The 21,556-nt window shown below is 41.2% G+C and overlaps 1 protein-coding gene across 4 annotated transcripts in view; it reads right to left on the reverse strand.

The window, feature by feature from the left end:
* The window catches only part of RXRA (retinoid X receptor alpha), a 282,995-nt gene that overhangs the window by 33,739 nt on the left and 227,700 nt on the right, over positions 1–21,556 (reverse strand). For 3 of the 4 annotated variants that reach the window (XM_089684689.1, XM_089684687.1, XM_089684690.1), the window contains one exon: positions 11,848–11,904. The exons of the other annotated variant lie outside the window; for it this stretch is intronic. In XM_089684689.1, the coding sequence (XP_089540815.1) occupies positions 11,848–11,904 (57 nt within the window). The remainder of the gene's footprint in view (positions 1–11,847; positions 11,905–21,556) is intronic. 4 annotated transcript variants of the gene reach the window in all.

Consider the following 21,556-nt stretch of genomic DNA (forward strand, 5'->3'; position numbering starts at 1 on the left):
TGGTGTACTGAGCTATATGTGTACTGCACTGTGTATACAGACATGTATGGGTGGTGTACTGAGCTGTATGTGTGCTGTACTATTTCCTGATATTAAACAAATAATGCATTTTGTATGCAGGCCAACTAATCAGCTGACCAACTAATCGATTATAAAAATAGCCGACAACTATTTTTAGAATTGAATACATATATTGATTAGTTGTTTCAGCCCCACTGGAAATGTGTGAGCCTTTGATCACCAATATTTTTAAGCTTAACACAGGCCGTATTACACACACATTAAGTTATACAAGTCTGCAATGTGTCCAAAAATAGAATGTCCAACACGCTATATATAGGTATATGGTAAACATATCAATGTGGAGATCTCACTGAGATGATGTGCCCTTAAGGGTTCAATGGAAGTTGTATTTTTAAAGTTACAGCAAAACCTGGATAACCTCTGAGGATCTCCCTTTTCTGGTAAACCTGAGTACACTGTAAACTTTTTTCAACTTTTATCCTGGCCATACCCGCCCCTGCAAGGATCTGGGCACTTACTCTACCAAAGCTCCATGTCACTGGAGGCATGAGAGGAATGTGGTGGGCCAAGGCCTTGGATGGCAGCCACTTAGTGCAGGACAAGCATATCCTGCTGGGGGACGGGGAATGAGAAGGGAATTTCTTACAGATGCCTCTTCACAGGGGTCTTGGCAGGAATTAGGCTTTCTTAGGTTGTCACAGACTCTGAATATTACCCAACTAAACCTAGACTGATGCTTTATGAGAAGGAACAGGCCACCGGAAATTGCTGGCATCTGCGAATTAATTCATCTGGTTTACAGGTCTATTACTGCATCAAGGCAGATCTGTAGAGCCTTCCTCTGGCACTGGTATGGCTTTATAACAAAAACTCCTCCTGCATTTCAGGATGATAACAAGACAATCGAGTTAAAGCGATTCTGTTCTGCATACAAAAGCTTTAAAAAAAATAACTTTTTCTGTAAGACTGAGTTTACAGAAAGTTAAAAATGTAAGGTAAAGACCAATAAGCCTGCTCAGGCGATGATTGTAAGGTCTCGTTCCTCTTAATGCATTTTACTGTGTCTTTCGTTTTGTCTGAAATCCTAGCATTTCACATAGACTCGTTTACATTTGGGCACTCCAGAAACAAATGTTAAGAAGATAAAAGTCCAACAACAAACAAGGCTGCACTATCAGATCTGCGTGACAGATCTAACATAGCAATATATATATATATAAATACACACATACACACACATACACACAGTTGTGTTCAAAATAATAGCAGTCAGACATCACTAACCTGATCAATCACTGTTTTTGGTAGAAATGATATTTCTACATGGCAAATAATTTACTAGCAGGTGTAATAGAGTAATAGAAATCCAACAGACCCAACAGTCAAGACATGCATGCCGCTGATTCTGTGTAATTGAATCAATAATTGAAAGGGGCATGTTCAAAATAATAGCACTGTGGAGTTCTCTTAGTGAGGTCATTCATTCTTTGAAAAACAGGTGGCAATTATTGCCCTTACTTAAGGAAGGAAGGCAGCAAATGTTGTACATGCTGGTTACAGTGCATTTCTCTCTGATATTCTGAGGAAAATGGGTCGTTCCAGACATTGTTCAGAAGAACAGCGTACCTTGATTAAAAAGTTGATTGGAGAGGGGAAAACATATAAAGAAGTGCAGAAAATGATAGGCTGCTCAGCTAAAATGATCGCAAATGCTTTAAAATGGCAACCAAAATCTGAAAGACGTGGAATAAAGTGAAAAACTACCATTCAAATGTATAGAGGAATAGCCAAAATGGCAAGGATTCAGCCAACAATCAGCTCCAGGAAGATCAAAGAAGGTCTAAAGTTACCTGTGAGTACTGTTACAATTAGAAGACGCCTATGTGAAGCCAAGCTATCTGCAAGAAGCCCCCGCAAAGTCCCACTGTTGACAAAAAGACGTGCTGAAGAGGTTACAATTTGCCAAAGAGCACATTGACTGGCCTAAAGAGAAATGGCGCAACATTTTGTGGACTGATGAAAGTAAGATTGTTCTTTTTGGGTCTAGTGGCCGGAGACGACCCCCAAACATTGTCAGATGACCCCCAAACACTGAATTCAAGCCACAGTACACTGTGAAGACAGTGAAGCATGGTTGCGCAAGCATCATGATATGGGGATGTTTCTAATACTACGGTGTTGGGCCTATTTATCGCATACCAGGGATCATGGATCAGTTTGAATACATCAGAATACTTGAAGAGGTCATGCTGCCTTATGCTGAAGAGGAAATGCCCTTGAAATGGGTGTTCCAACAAGACAACGACCCCAAACACACCAGTAAACGTGCAACATCTTGGTTCCAAAACAACAAGATTGACGTTATGGAGTGGCCAGCCCAATCCCCGGATCTTAATCCAATAGAAAACTTGTGGGGTGCCATAAAAATGCAGTTTCTGAGGCAAAACCAAGAAATAGAGAAGAACTGTGGAATGTAGTCCAATCATCCTGGGCTGGAATACCTGTTCACAGGTGCCAGAAGCTGGTTGACTCCATGCAACACAGATGTACAGCAGTTCTCAGAAACATTGCTTATACAACTAAATATTAATTAAGTGATTCAAAGGAAAGCAAAATCTTCAAACATTTTTCAGTTTATATAGTGAATGTTTGAGTTTGTAAAGAAGAATACAAACACTGCTATTTTTTTGAACAGTCTAATATTCAATTTTTTTTAGAGGAAGAACACAAATTTTATATATTTTTCTTCATGTTTTGATTTGGAATAGAATGTGTAGTGTTCCCAATGCATTTGTGTGTATGGAAATAAAAGCTATTAGAAGGATTTTGAGCTTTATTCACTTTTTTCAACACACTGCTATTATTTTGAACACAACTATATCTCATAATATCAAGAAAAAGTCGAATACAACAGCGCTCCAAAAAATCATTCACAAGTACAATGCAACTATTCAAATCAATTAAAGTAATCAAAAAAAAACAGAACTCTTAAAGAGTGATGGAATTATATAAAAAATGAAAGTCTGGTAGCACCGAAAAAATAAAAAAATTATTACCACCAGTTTCAGACCTTTGTGTATCGGAAACCAGCACTGCCATTTAGCAGACGTGTTGCGATGCCATTATCAATGGCACTGCCACACAGCTGCAAACACACTCGCCAAACCATGCAGTTCAGTACGACGCATTTTTTCAGAAGAGTCAGGGATTTCTTTTAGTCATTTATCGCATGTAGGGCAGCCCCTTGAAATGAATGGGCTGCCCTAGGAGCAGAAACACTCCCATGCTCGACCACACCTGTAGGTGTGAACCAAGTCTTAGACAAGCCATAGTTGATGCCACTTTCTTTCCTGCAACCACAGGTTGCAGGAAAGAAACTTGATTCCCTTGTCAACAGAGTCAGTGTCGATGGGGAATCCACAATAATTACTGCTAGCAGTAATGGATTGACTTCAGTGCAACCAGCCTGCCCATAGATGGATCAAATTTTGGCCAGTCCCTGCTGAACCAGATGACATTCAATCCATTTATGGCCAACCTAAGTGTGCAAAATAGTTTGAACAATCCTTCTAGGACAAAAACAGGCACTGATTTGTACACAAAAGTGCTGGCTAATTAAAAGATAAGTTTACCTTTTGTAACATGCAATACCTATATTCTGGGTGAAAACATGTTAAAAATGGACTTCTGCACATGGATACCATCGAATACCAAGTTAAGATCAAGTAAGATTTATTTTTTTAGCTGCATTTTGGTTTTATTTTATGCTGACAGGGCCATATTTATTCAGATGTTTGCATGACTTTACACTAGTGACACAGAATGACTGTAGATTGTAAAGGAAGGTGTCAGCATTTTATTCAATATCTTCTGCAGCTCTCACACCCACCCACACCAATCCTGGAGATTGCGGTCACTGCGCCACCACCAGAGAAAACCAACAGCCTCACGACAGTGATAACCACTTCTTGTTTCAATGCTGCACTTCCTTACTCTCCCCGTGCGTCATGGGGGACAGTCCCTACTAGTGTCCCAATATAGGCAAGACATTGACAGTGACTTCAGTGGACCTTGTGACGAGTCACTCCTGTCACATGACTGCTCCCCAACTAGGACGCAGTCATTACTATAACACATAAGACCGCTTAAAGCCTGCTCTGGACTAAAACACCTTAATCAAAGGGCAATTCCTAAAATTTGCGAACACAAAATTTCTGGGGGGAAGAAAAGTGCATTTTTAAGTACTATTTATGTTGCCACTATCTTTAACTTCCCACAATCCACTGCATCTCCAAAATAAGGCTGAGAGTTCGCCACTGTATACCAATAAAGGTTTCCAGCACTACATAGTACTAGAACTTAAAGGATAAGTTCACCTTTCGTAACATGCAATACCTTTATTCTGGGTGTAAACATGTTAAAAATGGACTTCTGCACATGGATACCAGACGATCAGACCGGCCCCCCACCTTAGTGGCTGTCTGTCAGCTTGTAATCCTCAATGAACTACCATGGCATTGTGGAGTGTCATGGTAGCATGGTCAATCTTCCTGTCAGTATATCGGTTTGTTCGTACATACCATACGGGCAAGCAGATACACTGACAGATCTGCAGGCAACCTGCATGGCAGCAGCTATCTGCTGATCGCTTTTCAGGCTCTCGTAAACAAAAATAATAAATTAACATTTTTTTACCTGCAAAAAAATGTGCACTTAATATTTTTTACTAAAAGGTAAACTTATCCTGAGGGCTGGATCAAGGAAAAAGCAGTTAATAGGAGGAAGAGTAAATGGAGGACCTGAGCAAGGTGGGTCTGCTCATTCACAGCAATTGACAAGGGACACTGAAAACTGCAGCAGTAAAAAGTGATGTTACCCTCTAGCTATACAGTGCAGTAGGGTTGTGGGAATCCCAAAACCTGAACAGCATTAAGAAAAAACTTTTAGCAGATAAAAAAGGTTTGCATATATAAAGGCCTGCTTTTACCTCTAGGTTGGCAGGTTCCTGGATCCAGATGTGCATGAGAATGGGTATGGATTCCAAGCCTTGGAGGCAGCTCTTCATTAGCTGGGGTGCTCCTGGAGATCCCTAGAGCAGCCTGAAAGTCTGTATAAATGGATGAGAGCACCAGAACTTAAGATTAGGTTCAGTGATTGTTTATTATTCACAACAAAGGGTAGGAAACTGTCCAACGTGTTTTGGAAGCTTGAAAATCCCCCTTCTCCAGGACTAGGAGACCAAAAAACTATATTATTTTGATTCCAAGCCCTGATAAAGGGGATATGTGAGCCCCCAAAACACATTGGCTATACTTTCTGTCTTGTTGTGAATAATAAATGTTCACTGGATTTAACCTGGAGCTGTGGTGTTCTCATAATTTTTATAGAGATTTTCTACCTCTGATAGAGTTAAGATAGAACTGAAAAATACATCAATGTTTCAGAGCAGCCAAGCTTAGTTGTGTGATCATACACAGGTCCTTATTTGTTTTATATTCCTTCACATGTGTATGACTGTTCGCAAGATGGTAGCCACACAAACTGCAGGGCAGGGAGCCTTATGACTTGTCTGTGCTGTGAGGGGTTACACTGAGTCACTCAGTGTTGGGGATAACTATCTACAGTCGGTAAGCAGGTCAGAACAAGGCTCAATCTACCCAACCAACCGTCTGTCTAGAGGAACGGGACCAGCAGCAGGTGATGATATTATTTATTTATTTCAGGTACTTATATAGCACCATCAATTTACGCAGCGCTTTACATATATATTGGTCAGTCCCTAACCCTCAAGGGTCATGCAATCTAAAGTCCCTAACTTACATTCATACATACTAGGGCCAATTTAGACAGGATCCAATTAACCTACCAGCATGTCTTTGGAGTGTGGGAGGAAATTGGAGCACCCGGAGGAAACCCATGCAGGCACAGGGAGAACATGCAAACTCCGGGCAGGTGATGCTGTGGTTGGGATTTGAACCAGCGACCCTAGTACTGCCAGGCTATTTGTATGTATCTACATAATTCTATGACAGGTAACCGTAGTAACACCAGAACACAGTCTGAAAATAATGGAGCCGATTTACTAAAATTGGTGTACTCAAAATCTGGTGAATCTGTGCATGGTAGCCAATCACTTTCTAACTTCAGCTTGTTCAATTAAGCTTTGGTAATAAAACCTGGAAGTTGATTGGTTACTATGCAGAGCTGCACTAGATTTTGCACTCTCAATTTTTTGTAAATAATACCCAATGTGTCCATATTACTAATCAAGAGCCAGTCTCCCGAGTAGCTAAGAGTAGTAAAAAAACAATGTCACTAGAGAGTCTGTCTGAGTGGACTGCTATAGTATATTATTATACATTTGTATAATACTGACATATAGTATATATTGCCAAAAGTATTGGGATGCCTGCCTTTACATGCATATGAGCTTTAATGGCATCCCAGTCTTAGTCCATAGGGTTCAATATTGAGTTGGCCCGCCCTTTGCAGCTATAACAGCTTCAACTCTTCTGGGAAGGCTGCCCACAAGGTTTAGGAGTGTGTCTATGGGAATGTTTGATCATTCTTCCAGAAGCACATTTGTGAGGTCAGGCAATGATGTCGGACGAGAAGGCCTGGCTCGCAGGCTCTACTCTCATTCATCCCAAAGGTGTTCTATTGGGTTGAGGTCAGGACTCTGTGCAGACCAGTCAAGTTCCTCCACCCCAAACTCGCTCATCCATGGATTTATGGATCTTGTTTTGTGCACTGGTGTGCAGTCATGTTGAAACAGAAAGGGGCCATCCCCAAATTGTTCCCACAAAGTTGGAAAGTTGGAAGCATGAAATTGTCCAAATGTCTTGGTATGCTGACGCTTTAAGAGTTCTTTCACTGGAACTAAGGGACCAAGCCCAACCCCTGATAAACAACAAACAATTCCACACCGTAATCTTCCCCCCACCAAACTTTACACTTGGCACAATGCAGTCAGACACGTACCATTCTCCTGGCAACTGCCAAACCCAGACATAGCCAGCAGATTGCCAGACAGAGAAAGGAGATTCATCACTCCAGAGAACACGTCTCCACTACTCTAGAGTCCAGTGGCGAAGTGCTTTACTCCACTGCATCCGACGCTTTGCATTGCACTTGGTGATGTAAGGCTTGGATGCAGCTGCTCAGCCATGGAAACCCATTCCATGAAGCTCTCTACGCACTGTTGTTGTGCTAACCTGAAGGCCACATGAAGTTTGGAGGTCTTTAGCTATTGACTCTGCAGACAGTTGACTACTTCTGTGCACTTCAACATCCGCTGGCCCTGCTCTGTCCTTTTACGTGGTCTACCACTTCGTGGCTGAGTTGCTGTTGTTCCCAGTTGTTTCACTTTGTTATAATACCACTAACAGTTGACCGTGGAATATTTAGCAGCAAGAAAATTTCACAAATGGACTTATTGCACAGGTGGCAACCTATCATGGACCACGCTTGAAGTCACTGAGCAGTCTGCATGCCTAGGTGCCTTTATACACCTGTGGCCATAGAGGTGATTGGAACACTTGAATCCAATGGTTTGCAGGGGTGTCCCAATACTTTTGGCAATATAGTGTATTTCATATTCAGTGCCATTTGAAACACCAAATCATTCACATCAGTCTCTGCACCAGAGGAGCTTACACTGTAAAGTCCACACCACAGTTATACACTAATATTATTATACATCAATATAGCTCTAACACATAGGTGTTTAACCTGGGGCCCTCCAGCTGTTGCGGACAACTAGTCCCATTATGCCTCTGCCTTTGGGAGTCACGCTTGTAACTGTCAGCCATGCAATGTCTCATGGGACTTGTAGTTCCTCAACACCTGGAGGGCCATAGGTTGAGCACCCATGCTTTAACATATTCTGAAGTGCTGTACACAGAACATAAAACCAGTAAACGTTGTCTGCACTAGTGGAGCTTACACTCTAATCTCCCCGCTACAGTCACACCCCATTATTATTATAATATACATTTATGTAGGACTGACATTTTCTGCAACACTTTACAAAGAACACTGAGCCATTAACATCCCTGCACCAGAGGAGCTTGCACTCAAATGCCCCCACCACAGTCATATACTATTATTATACATTTATACAGCTGACATTTTCTATAGCACTGTACAGAGTACACTGAGCCATTTACATCAGTCTTTGCACCAAAAGGGCTTGTGCTATAATGTCCCACCACAGTCACACACTGGTATTATTATACATTTATATAGTGGTGACATATTCCGTAGTGCAGTACAGAGAACACTGTATCATTCACATCCACCTCTGCCCCAGAGGAGCTTACACTTTAATGTCCCCACCACAGTCACACACTATTATTATACATTTATTTTAATAGCTTTGACATATTCTGCACAGAGAACACTGAACTATTTATATCAGTCTCTGCACCAGAGGGGTTTGTTTTCTCATAAATATTGATCTGAAAGCAAACTTGTATATAGTGTTACTAGGGAGAGAACACAATGAACAAAAATCTTAAAATCTGATGTCATACAGTGTACAATAAGTAGGTAATGATCAGCGATGCAGCACTGTGAACTACAGACACCTATGTCATGTTAGCCTTTACCTGCACTAATTTTACCATAAGATTTGTATGTTTTCAGTGTGATGAAGTAAAAGCACAAAAGTGTCTTTGTGGCTGTAATAAAATGCCTTTGTCACAGCAGAAAGATCACATTACAGAGTTACAGAGAATGTCACTGGTGATCCAGCACCAGATATCAGGCCGCAATCACATCATTAACTACTGAAAAAGTAACCATGATGCCTATTTAAAGGATCACCCCTCCGCTGTAGAAAAAAAAAAAAACAGCAACAATTGCATGACAAAGATTTTTTTTGTTTTTAAGTGAAAATAGGTAAATAGAACCAACACAGGGAACCAACTTAAACATTACATATTATGATACACACATGCTTTGGTTTCCTGAATTTACAGGATTGGAGCCATGAAGCCCATGCCCAGCGCCCTCACAAACTATGCACACTACCTGCCCTCAACAGCACCATGCCGAATTACAGGCCTGCTCACAGTGGGGAAAACATATACTGCAGAGGAGGGTTTTATTCCTGGTTCAGACCTACTCAACTGTGATATACTGAGAAGGAGGAATACACATACTCAGTCACAAAAGGTGGCCAGGGATAAAAAAAGCACACAATTGAGCTGCAGTCTTACCGTGTCTTCTGACTGCCCACCTCAACAAGGACATTTAGCAGCTCAGGTCTGTACAAATGCTGCAGAAAAAATGTATAACCCCCCTCCTTCCGTCACATTTGTCAGGCAGTGTTGCTACCAAACACAAACTATTCCAGTGCATGGGGCCACACCACAACTGCCCTGCAACCAAGTGCAATGCAAACAGGTGGTGAAGAGGCAACATATTGCCTCCCAGGTGTCTGTCAATCGCCCTCTGAAAAGTGTAGATTGCTTTTCAGAGGGAAGGCAAGGGCTGCCGCAGATCTGAAGGAGCCCTTCAAGACACTATTAAAAGGGAGCTTGTTTTACAGAGGTTAGTAGTTTTTCTAGATAAATAGCAGCATTCATGTCCCATAGCGATTTTGCTTTTTTATTTTAAACCCTTCCCTGGCTCTGGCAGATGCCTTGCTCGAGGTTATGGTATGACCTCTCCCAGCCCTTTTAACCCACATTTAGCTCCTCTCAGCAGATATTGCAATAAAAAGGGACAGGGTGGTCCAAGTGCTGTCAACAATGGTTGGGTCTGCTGGTCTCAATGACTGGCGCAATGAGGGTACTAACCAGTTTGACTTTACATCCAGAGGCTGGAGGGTAATTGACAGGTGCTGAAAGTGTCAGCCATTTGTAGCCCAAGCAGATCTACAGGATAATCATTTAATTGCTAAGCCCACCTTTCTGACCATACTTTCTGTTTACTCCCATATCTATGGTCACATTCCACAGCCCCCATCCTCAACTACTTTTTCTCCTACCTGGATCGTGGGGTTACATCTTGCAGCATTTTGTATTTTTTTTTCTAATTCAGGGCACCTGTGCATGGCTCAGCTCGATACAGCCGTGTCATCCATTAACAGCTTCATTCACATGAATCTGTGAGCGAAAGACTACAAGTCCCATGGAAAAGGGGCTCAAAGATATCAATGGAACACCAATAAGGTGACATTATCACACTTGTAAGTCCATTGTTTACTTCCTCCAGCGAGGATGAAGGTCTGTACTTCAGTAGCAGCCTGGAACTGAAGGAATAGTCTGCAGAAGTCTGTGCATCGCACCCATAATAAACTGATCATAGTTGTAATGCTTTGCAGACTGCAGAAAATTAAAAAATGCACTTTTTTTTTCTTCGTTCAATATGAACGCATTGATAAATTTTTACCAAACATGGAATATGCCTTTAATAACACTACTTACCCTTTACGCACAGCAGGAAGAGGGACCACACACACTGAGACTAAAATTCAAATGTTCTCACATCATACAGAATGAACATAAAAATCACTGTTTTACTTTTCTTTTTTTTTGTCATTAATATCTTAAATAAGTTCAACAATGAGCAACAGGAAGGAACATCAAGCAACAAGAAGGAACAGAAGTATTTTAAGGTTTTTGTTGGATATACATGTAAAGGAGATGAAGTGTATCTATACCTATATAAAGTGGGAAAGGTTAGAACCTCTGCCAGGTTTTACTGCTGTCTGGGGCTCAGTTTCAAAGATGTAATTCCCTTTCTGTCCTGGGACCATCTTTTCACCAGACAGAGGCAGAAATGACAGAATTTTTTTTTTTTTTGGTTAAGGAGGAGAATGCTAGTGAGAAAAAAACTCTCTAATGGAGTTCCAGATACTAGTAAAACCTGAAATATAGCACATTCTATCCAAAGCTAAGAAAAAAGTTTTGTCTATAGATACACTTTAAGGCTCCATGCACACTAGTGTATTTTTAAGCTTCTAGAAGCCATTAGTAATTTTTTTCTGCTCCTAGAAGCTAACTAGTGTTAACCTATGTGTCCATGCACACTATTTTAGACTAGAAGCGTTTTTCAAGCTTCAGCGTTTGGGAGGAGAAAAAAAAGTTTTTTGGGTTTTTTTTTAAGTTTTTGGGAGCATTTTTTTCTGGCAGAAAAAAAATACTGAAGGCTCCTAAACACTACTAAAATGCTCCTAACACAGATTTTTTTCTAGATATTTCCCCCCCCCCCCCCCTACATGTACTGTGAAAATGCTAAAAATAAAAACAGTAATGCTCCTAAATGCTTCTAAACGCTATTAAAAAAAACGCTATTATCAGCGTTTTTAATCCAGATTTTTTCCCAGCGTTTTGTGAGCTTAAAAACCCCCCCAAAAAACACTAGTGTACATGAAACCTAATAGAAACTGTTATCAGCGTGTATGAATATTTTATGTGCATTATTTGTTTTTGAAGTTTTGCGTTAAATGTGAACATGGGGCAGTCACATTGCTCAATACATAAGCACACTGCACATTCCTGCGTGGCAGTGTCGCACAATGGTTGAGCCTTGCTGATCCATGCAAGTCTGGTGGTGTCTGTCTGAGAACTCTTTCTGCCAATACCTTGTAAGAAATGAACACAGAAATTGCACTGATTTGCTTCAGCTGCCCATCTACCAACAAGCAAATATGAACGCTAGGTTAACTAGAGAGATAGCATGAAAACCTGAATCCTGCAGACAGTGATGCTTTTATTGTTTACTGAATCCAGAAGGGATTGGATAAATGTAAAAGTTGAGAACCCCCTTAGTCTGACCATGTTAGTGTCATTAACAGTAAACGTCTGGAAATACCTTTATCCGCCGGATACGGGCGATCTCTTGTAGTCGGGGATGGATGATGCTCCATCCCTGCAACACAGCAAAATTTACAGCAATTATTGCATTTCCATTGTCGCAGAATAACAAGGTCAACATTTTTGATTTTACACAATTTGCTCATGTGGTCAGTGACTGCGCTGTGACATCAACACGAAAAGACATTCACAGAATCATATTGTGGACAGGGCAAAACAGCCAATTTTGGAGGAAACAACTGCTGTGTGCACAGACTGATCGGTATTCATTGAAATGCAGAAGTCTACAATACAAAAGTTACTTATTTCTATGGATACTCTGCCATAAATTGAAAATAAAAACAAAGACACAAATATAGAAGACTGGCAGCAGAGAAAGACGAAAAGGTCCATTGAACCTTCCCTGGTTTTTTTTTTCTGTCTGAGAATATACCTATACTTGTTATCCCAGAAATTTTTAAACTGACTTTCCATTAGTGATGGACTTACTACCCCTGCAGGACCTCTGTTCTAAGCATCCACTGCACTTTTGGTTACCTAGTTAAGAATTGTAAAAGGGATCTGAGGGATACCAAAATCTTGCATGTTTAATCATTTGAGCTAGCCAATAAAACATGACTTAAACTACAGAATTTTTGCAGTTACCTAAGTTTGAGGTTATAGCCCCGTGTTCTAGATCTCAGCTTTTTATTGAAAATACTGCCCTGCTGAATCTTATTCACGCTCCTAGGGTCCTTCAAACTACAGGGCTCATTTAAAAGGGATAGTTGATATTATTCTGCTGTGATACTTAAGTTCCAGACTGCATTTTACAACCCATTCATAAAATGCAGACCATGGAGTGTCACCTATGTCACCCCACAGAGATCTCTCTGGACTTCTATAACTGAAAGAGACTCATTCACGTTTCTTTGACAGGTCACATGACTGGATGTTTCTCACGGTTTTTCCCCTCTCTCCCTACTAATTTATTTCTGCTGTGCACCACCACCTATTGACACCCAAAGCATTCGGAACGCAATACACACTTCTGTGTTTCCTTTTAAAGCCTCAGTTTGGCCACGGTACAGCCATACCACTGCCTTTAAATGTCCCTCTACGTTTTGCATTAATGCAAGTATGTTAACAAAAAGATTTATGTGAATTAAAAAGGATCTTCAGTCAGTTCTGCAAAAATGAATAGTCAGCAGCTACAAAAACTGTAGCTGTTGACGTTTAATAAACTGCCACTTACCTGTCCCTCGATCCAGCGCCATCCTCACCAGTCTTCGGGTCCATGTCGCTGGCATGTTAACTGTGGACAGCCGGCTGTGACTCTTTGCTGCGCATTGTGAATGGTCCTGTGGACATCTGGAACTTGGCACATGTCCCAGAAGCTTGTGGGCGAGGAGAAGGGGAGAAGAACTTCTGGTGGATCTGCAGCGGCGATCCAACTGAAAGTGGGGGCGGGTACCTGTCAAAACCAGGTATCCTTCTCTCCCCCAAAAATTGTTCCAAATGTGGCAGAGGAAGGGGGGGAGGGGGTAGTGGAACTTCCTCTTTTGGGTAAAGTTCACCTTTAAGGTATGGGAGCACAGTGGCTAAATGGTTAGCACTTCCGCCTGGCAGTAGTAGGGTCCTTGGTTCAAATCCCAACCACCTGCCTGGAGTTTGCATGTTCTCCCTGTGCCTGTGTGGGTTTCCTCCGGGTACTCCAGTTTCCTCCCGCACTCCAAAGACATGCTGGTAGGCTAATTGGCTCCTGTCCAAACTGGACCTAGTATGTGTATGTATGAATGTGAGTTAGGGACCTTAGATTGTACGCCCCTTGAGGGTTAGGGATTGATGTGAATGTACAATATATATGTAAAGAGCTGCATAAATTGACGGCGCTATATAAGTACCTAAAATAAATAAAATAAATAAGGTGCAGTATGCTAAAGCAGACCATGCATTCTGACATTGCATGATAACACAATAAATGCACCAGACCTTTTTGTTTTATATTTAAATGCATTGTGCCATGGATTGTTTACATCTGTGTGTTTGGGGAGCTATTCTAAATTAATTATACCACAACCCACCACCACTTGTGTGTTACTACAACATATCTGTGTGAATGGGCTTTGAAGGTATTTAAAGGTTTCAGTCATGTCCATTTCACTTCTTTTTCTGGAGACTATACATATTACCTTGCCCCAGTCTCTTCTGACATGTTTTATCCCTCACACCTTGCACTATTTTTGTTGCCAGTTTTTTAACTTCTTGTATCTTATCAATATCTACTTGTTAGAAAGGTCTCCAGTACTCTAAATGGGGTCTAACTAAAGCTGTTATTATAGGAATCTTTTGGTCCTCTTTTTTTTCATTCAGCCAACTGGTTGAATGAAAAAAAAACAAAAACACTTGTCTATGGCTAGCTTAAAGCGTAATTAAACTTAACTAATAAACTGCTCACAGTCATCTATTGAATGCACAGTGCATTCCCAGCTGTGTCGACATGAAACATCTGAGCGCATGCGTGAGATGATGCCTTTCTTTGACCAGCCAATCAATAGGCCAGAATCCCGGTGAGGGATTTAACCACCTCATCACTGGAATGAAGAGGTGGCTATTTTTAGGAGTTTAGTTCAGCTTTAAAGCTCTGGGTAGTGGAATCAGGACCTCCTTTCTCCTGCTGATCATCTCTCTGGTGATGTCCCCTCAGTATAGTATTTGATTTTCCCACTGCCAGACTACACTGTTTACTCAGGCTCTAATCTCCTGCTCCCCCCCCCCCCCCACTAGAAATAATGGCTTCCCCACCTTGGTGTAAATTATTGGTAAGCTCCAACGAGCAGGGCCCTCTGTTTCCTCTTGAACCAAATTGTATGGTAACTGTAATGTCTACCTTCATTTTGTAAAGCGCTGCGCAAACTGTTGGCGCCATATAAATCCTGTATATTAATAATAAAAAGAAGTCTATAATAACTGGGGAATCACCTCCAAGCACACTACTTAGGGAGCTCCAACCATACCACCTGCATACTCATTCTGGGTCACTGACTTACTACAGTAAGTAGTGAAGACTGATGTTCCCAGAACAGGGGCAATAATTTCCACACTTTTATTTCTCTGAAAGGTTCCCTTAACAACATATACAAGTTGGTTATTTTGGCACAAGTCAGTCATCTCAGGCAGAAACATTCGTTTTCCGAATTCCACCTCGATTCTATCATTTCAACAACTGCCACCATAAGCTACAAAAGTTTAAGCAGTAGACATAATCCGAGAACACGGTATCATATATCTCCGTCCAATGCCAGACAAGTCGTGTTTTAGTTTTAGAGGAAGCGAATAGCGTGATCTGCTGAGATTAACGCAGTATTCCTGTCTGGCTCTAACAGGCAGAAGTGGGAGTTTTGGGTCTTTAATGGCCCAGCTGTCGTCCTGCCGATTTTCACGACATACTTTAATTCTGAAGCTCTTTTCTGGTATAATTCACTTTTAATCCTCTCTTTCACACATGTGACTTGGACGGAAACCAAATGTTCCCGCAGGCTTCACAGACGCGTGACGATGTCGCGACGACCCCCTCCGGAAACACAAAACTTTTTTTTAAGAATAAAGTGAATTCCAAGAACATCATCATTCAGGAACTGCATTTTACTCTGCAAAATCCATTATTTGCACAAGCAGTTATGTTGGCCATTGCCAGTTAAAGCTCATCTCCAGGATTTAGGCTTCCAGGTATACCACTGTGCTTTTTCACAATTACAGTTGGTATGCTTAATTAATTTTCCGTTTCCAAGCTTCAGTCAGCAAAAAAAAAAAAGTATTTACTAATGGCGTCAAGAACAAGTGTCCGATAATACTGCAGTATAAGGATGCCAGGAGGAGGGTATGCAGTCTCAAAGAACACTAAACAAGGGCATTGAAGGGACCAGTCTCCGTGCTTGACATAGACCTGGCATAGGTGTCCAGATACTACACAAATGTAGTCTAAAGCTGGCCATACAATGTTAGTTAACAAAGAGATTCCTCCATCCACACAAACAAGGTGGATGAAAGACTCTCCCCCACCAGGACACTATTCTGATAATGGCACTCGCCACTGTCTGAAAAATGTTCTTGATCAGCGGCTACAGATGTTGATCAGTGTATTCTAACATGTCCCTTCAGTCAGTCTCTGCTGAACCGGCCAACTTTCAGTCAGTGGATGGCGAAGGTAAAGCATGAAGAATGCACAGCAGATTGTTTAATTGGAAGACATAGGTAAACAAATACCAACATGCCAGTAAAAAGACATTCTTGAACAGAGATGAACGAGGCAGAGAGGAGGGGAGGTGATGCCATAATGGCTCATTGGATGTATGCAATAAAGATCATACCTGGAGTTCAGCTTTAAAGATTTCCTTTTTCTGAATGGAAAACCCTTGTCTCCCCCATTTTGCTTTTTACTGAGACTCCATTTTCTGCGGCTGCAGTTATTTCCCTGTGTCACAACCCCTCCCTCTTTACACATGCCTAGGCTCTGCCAGAACTCCAATGCCATATCTTTCCTCTCTCCCTGATTGTAGACAGAAGATACTACACTAGACTACACAGTGACCCATTCCTGCTCACTGCCTTAGTTTTACTTCACCAGAAAACCTGCATTTTGAAACAGATTGTGTCTGTATGTATTCTACGCTGAAAGGACGTCTTGAAATCCTAGCAAAACAATGTAGTTTCTAAAGAAGCTACAGAAAAGCTGCCAAACGAACTACAGAAAAGCTGCCACAATATGAGACACAAGGCCAGCATGTCCTAACTGTATGGGATTGATGCAGAAAGCACTCAGGTCTGTGACATTTTCCTCCTTGATGTTCTGCCATCACTTTGCCATTGTTTTACATCTGTCTGTTCTGTTATGTAGACATCGACCTTCACAATCATGTGCACAGTGCCAGGAGTATAATTTCAATTGAGCCAGAACTTAAAGCATAGTGTTATTAAACCCAAAAGCAAACAATTATATTGCAGCACACTAAATCTCAGATGTGATGGTTGCATTAGTTTTCTTTTTTTGCCTTTCTTTCCTTTATTTTCGCCTGCTGATCGGGCCAGTATCTCTGTTGTTTTTCAACAGGAAAAGTTGTTCTGCAGATGTAGCAGTTAGAGGGATGAGACAACCATTTACCACTGACAGTGGTACTAACAGTGCTTACAATGATCAGCTTTTATTTATATATGTAAAACATTTATCCTAAAAGGAACAAAACTGTTTGGTGCAACTGATTATAAAGTGTGAGCTAGGGCTCTTATTCGTTTTATTTAGTGTAACTAAATATGCTAGTCTATCTAACTCCCCCATATTAATAGTGCTGCTGTCCAAAGGTGCCACTGTGCTCATTCATCCAAAGTGGGGGCACTCTAATACAGAAGGTGTGCTACTGGCCAGATCACCAAATGAATAAAGCCTTAAAAAGAAAACAATTTCAGCCATCACATCTAATGATTCATACAGTTGTGTCCAAAATTATTCAACCCCCACTGAAATTGAGTGTTTTGGCCAGTTTGACATTGCTTTTGATCATTCAGTCATCTTGCTTACATTTACATTAAAGAGGCACTTGTAGGTCAGACAAATATAACATAACAGTTATAATGAAATAACCACAAATGTCTTTTCTGTGCTCACAGCATTATCAGTTTTATTCAACCCCCAAGTGACATTCAATCTTAGTACTTAGTACAGCATCCTTTTACAGTTATAACAGCTTTTAAACGTGAAGCATAGCTTGACACAAGTGTCTTGCAGCGATCTACGGGTATCTTCGCCCATTCTTCATGGGCAAAGGCCTCCAGTTCAGTCACATTCTTAGGCTTGCGCACTGCAACTGCTTTCTTTAAGTCCCACCAGAGGTTCTCAATCGGATTTAAGTCTGGTGACTGCGATGGCCACTCCAAAATGTTCCAGCCTTTCCTCTGCAACCATGCTCTAGTGGACTTGGAGGTATGCTTGGGATCATTGTCCTGTTGAAAGGTCCAACGTCTCCCAAGCCTCAGGTGTGTGACGGACTGCATCACGTTTCCATCCAATATCTCCTGGTACTGAAGAGAATTCATGGTACCTTGCACACGCTGAAGCTTCCCTGTACCTGCAGAAGCAAAACAGCCCCAAAGCATGATTGACCCTCCACCATGCTTCACAGTAGGCAAGGTGTTCTTTTCATCATAGGCCTTGTTCTTCCTCCTCCAAACATAGCGTTGATCCATGGGCCCAAACAGTTCTAATTTTGTTTCATCAGTCCACAGAACACTATCCCACAACTTTTGTGGTTTGTCCACATGGCTTTTGGCATACTGCAGTCGACTCTTCTTATTCTTTGGAGACAGCAAGGGGGTACGCCTGGGAGTTCTGGCACGGAGGCCTTCATTACGCAGTGTGCGTCTTATTGTCTGGGCTGAAACTTCTGTACCCACATCTGACAAATCTTTTCTCAGTTCCTCAGCAGTCACACGGGGACTTCTCTCCACTCTACGCTTCAGGTAGCGCACAGCAGTCGAAGTCAGCATCTTCTTTCTGCCACGACCAGGTAGCGTTTCAACAGTGCCCTTTGCCTTGAATTTGCGAATGATGCTTCCTAAGGTGTCTCTTGGTATGTTTAACATCTTTGCAATCTTCTTATAGCCATTGCCCTTCCTGTGAAGAGAAATCACCTCTTCTCTTGTCTTCCTGGACCATTCTCTTGCCTTCACCATGTTTGTAACCACACCAGTAAATGTCTAGAAGGAGCTGAGTATCACAGTCATTTTAAAGCTGCCTAATTGGTGCTTATTATGCTTGATTGCTGCTCGGTGACATCCACAGGTGTTTTCAATACCTGATGGAAAGCACCTGTATGAACCTCTGTTCTTCAGAGTGGTAGTCTTTAAGGGGTTGAATAATTGTGGCAATGAAGAAACCACATAAGAACCATTTACTACTGTATTACATAAACAATTGATGTCATTTTAGTTGCATTTGGGTAGTTACAACGTCCTTGTAGGATTTGATTCTGAATACAATTCCAAATGTACACTATAGTCCCTAAACCCCTTTACAGCATTGGGGGTTGAATAATTTTGGACACAACTGTAGATCATATATTGCATACCATACCAATATAATCTATCTTAATGTAAATCATTAATAAACATACAGTAAATCATCTATAAATCTACACAATCACTGTGTTATTAAATGTCCCCTTATAGTGATTCCAGTCTCTTACAATGAACACATTATATAGTTTTCCAATTCTTATATTCCACTTCTTGTGATATATTAAAATCAAGGTAGAATCTAAGAGGAAGTGAAAAAAGAACAACTATAAGGGGTCATTTAATAACACAGTGATTGGTGTAGATGTATCTATGATTTACTGTATGTTTATTGATGTTTTACATATATATGATATTGGTATGGTATACAATACATGATGTGATACTATAGTTACATATAGGAGTGTTGATACACACAGGGATTATGCGAGATTAAATAGGAGGCGGAGCTAGTGTTGGGCTGGACCAGCATTGTTTCACTTTTGCTTTGATTTGTATAGTTCTGGGAACACAATCTTCCCTTCTTGCAGCCACTATATATTCTAATTATTATTTTATTTATATGTTCTTTTGTATATTTTTTATATACCACGTTATATATTGATTCGCACATTGGAATTTTATGTATTGGAGGCACAGGTTTGATAGTAATGTATCTGTTGTTTAGACATCTAATGATTGGTAAGCTGCAATATGTTACATTTTTGGTTTTAGGTTTAATACTGCTTGTATTTACTGAATGTAAAGCCAAACACTTTTTAGCTTTCCTCTTACCTCCTGCTGTCCCTAAAATGGGGAGTGAAGGTAAATCTCCCTAGTTGGGCACAATAAAAATTAAACTCCTGACAGGCGTCTGAGCTGTTCCCTACTTTAATTGAAAACTAAAAAAGGTTTAGACTTTACACTTTAGATTTTAACCCAAAACAAAAATGTAACACATTCAGCTTACTACTCCACTGGGCTGGTTCACACCACAATTTCTGTGTTCCAGATGCGTTTGTGCCTACGTGTTTTTGATGCGTTCCAATGTGTTTTTCTCTTTTATTCTTCATCTCAATTTAGCATGTGTGTTCCAGTGCATTTCTGGTGCTTTTACATGCGTTTGCCACATTTCAGATGTATTCCATACAGGAAATATACAGCATATTCTACTGTTATTGAATGCACTGCACTGGTGTGAACTAGGGCCATAAAAATGCAGGGAAATGTATGAATGTATTTTTGATACATTAATTACAGTCCAATTAATTAAAAATTAATTGGACTGGCTCTGGTGTGAACCAGCCTTAAAGCATATCTAAACCCAAGAACAAAAATTGATAGTATTGCAGCTTACAAGTCCTTAGACATGCTGGCTGCATTAGTTTTCCTTTAAAGGCTAAGAGCATTTTCTGCAAGCACGGAAAACTAACTGTTGAGCCTGCGAGAAATCCAGTATCTTTGTATCTTCCTGTGGACTGAGCAGAAATCTCCAATCAATGTTATCAGCTTTCTCAGCTATCTTCTGTGAACCACAAAGCAACAGTTCCTCATGTAATGGAGAGAAGTAGAAAGAGAAGTGTTTGTGGCCACATAAGGACAGCCTCCAAGGGTGACAGCTCTGCTCTAAGGCAGGCCATAGAGAATGTGAACTTATTTCCTGCAACCACAGGTTGCCTCATCAACACAGATAGTGTTTATAGGGAAATCCCTCCTGCTGAGCCATTGAGAAAGCTGCCAGGAGAAGACAGTGATTTATTGATAGCGGCTAGAACACGTGCTAGTGATAATCTCATGCAGAATCCGGCAGGCTGGTTGTACCCAAGTTAATTGATCCATCAACTTGGCTACATTCAGCCTGGTCATACATGGTTTGAATCTGGTTCGATTCAAACCGTCTATGGATGGCTTAAGGACTTGTAAGCTGAAATATCTAAATTTTTTGTTCCTGGGTTTTGATATACTGCAGGATAATGACGAAGATATGTATAATACTACCACAAATAATACTACAACACTACCATTAGTCCCACCCCTCAAGCCAGAGTACTAGGTGTCATCCTAGACTCCAATCTGTCCTTCCAGCCCCAGGTCCAATCACTGACAAACTCATGTAGACTTCACCTCCACAACATCTCCAAGATACGACTGTTCCTAACCCCGGAAACCACTAAGCAACTCATTCACTCCCTTATTATATTATGGCTCGACTACTGTAACTCCCTCCTCATCGGCTTACCTCACCACAGGCTATCCCCGCTTCAGTATATCTTGAATGCTGCAGCCAGACTCATCCACCTTACTAACCGCTCCGTGTCTGCCACACCCCTCTGCCAATCCCTCCACTGGCTCCCGATTGCCCAACGGATAAAATTTAAAATGCTAACACTGATGTATAAAGCTGTTCATAATACTGCCCCAAACTACATCACCGATCTTGTCTCCAAATACCATACTCTCCGCTCCTCACAAGACCTCCTACTCTCTAGCTCCCTGGTCTCCTCCTCCCATGCTCGTCCCCAGGACTTCTACAGGGCTTCCCCCATCCTCTGGAACTCCCTACCCCAATCCATCAAACTATCACCTACTCTGCTCACCTTTAGGCACACTCTGAAAACCTCTCTCTTCAGGGAAGCCTACCGCTTCCTCAGCTAATTACTGACTCCTCCACTCTTCCTACC

The sequence above is a fragment of the Staurois parvus genome, unplaced genomic scaffold, assembly GCF_062004578.1.
Source record: "Staurois parvus isolate SC_StPar_1 unplaced genomic scaffold, SC_StPar_1.0 ptg000352l, whole genome shotgun sequence".
Classification (NCBI taxonomy): Eukaryota; Metazoa; Chordata; class Amphibia; order Anura; family Ranidae; genus Staurois; species Staurois parvus.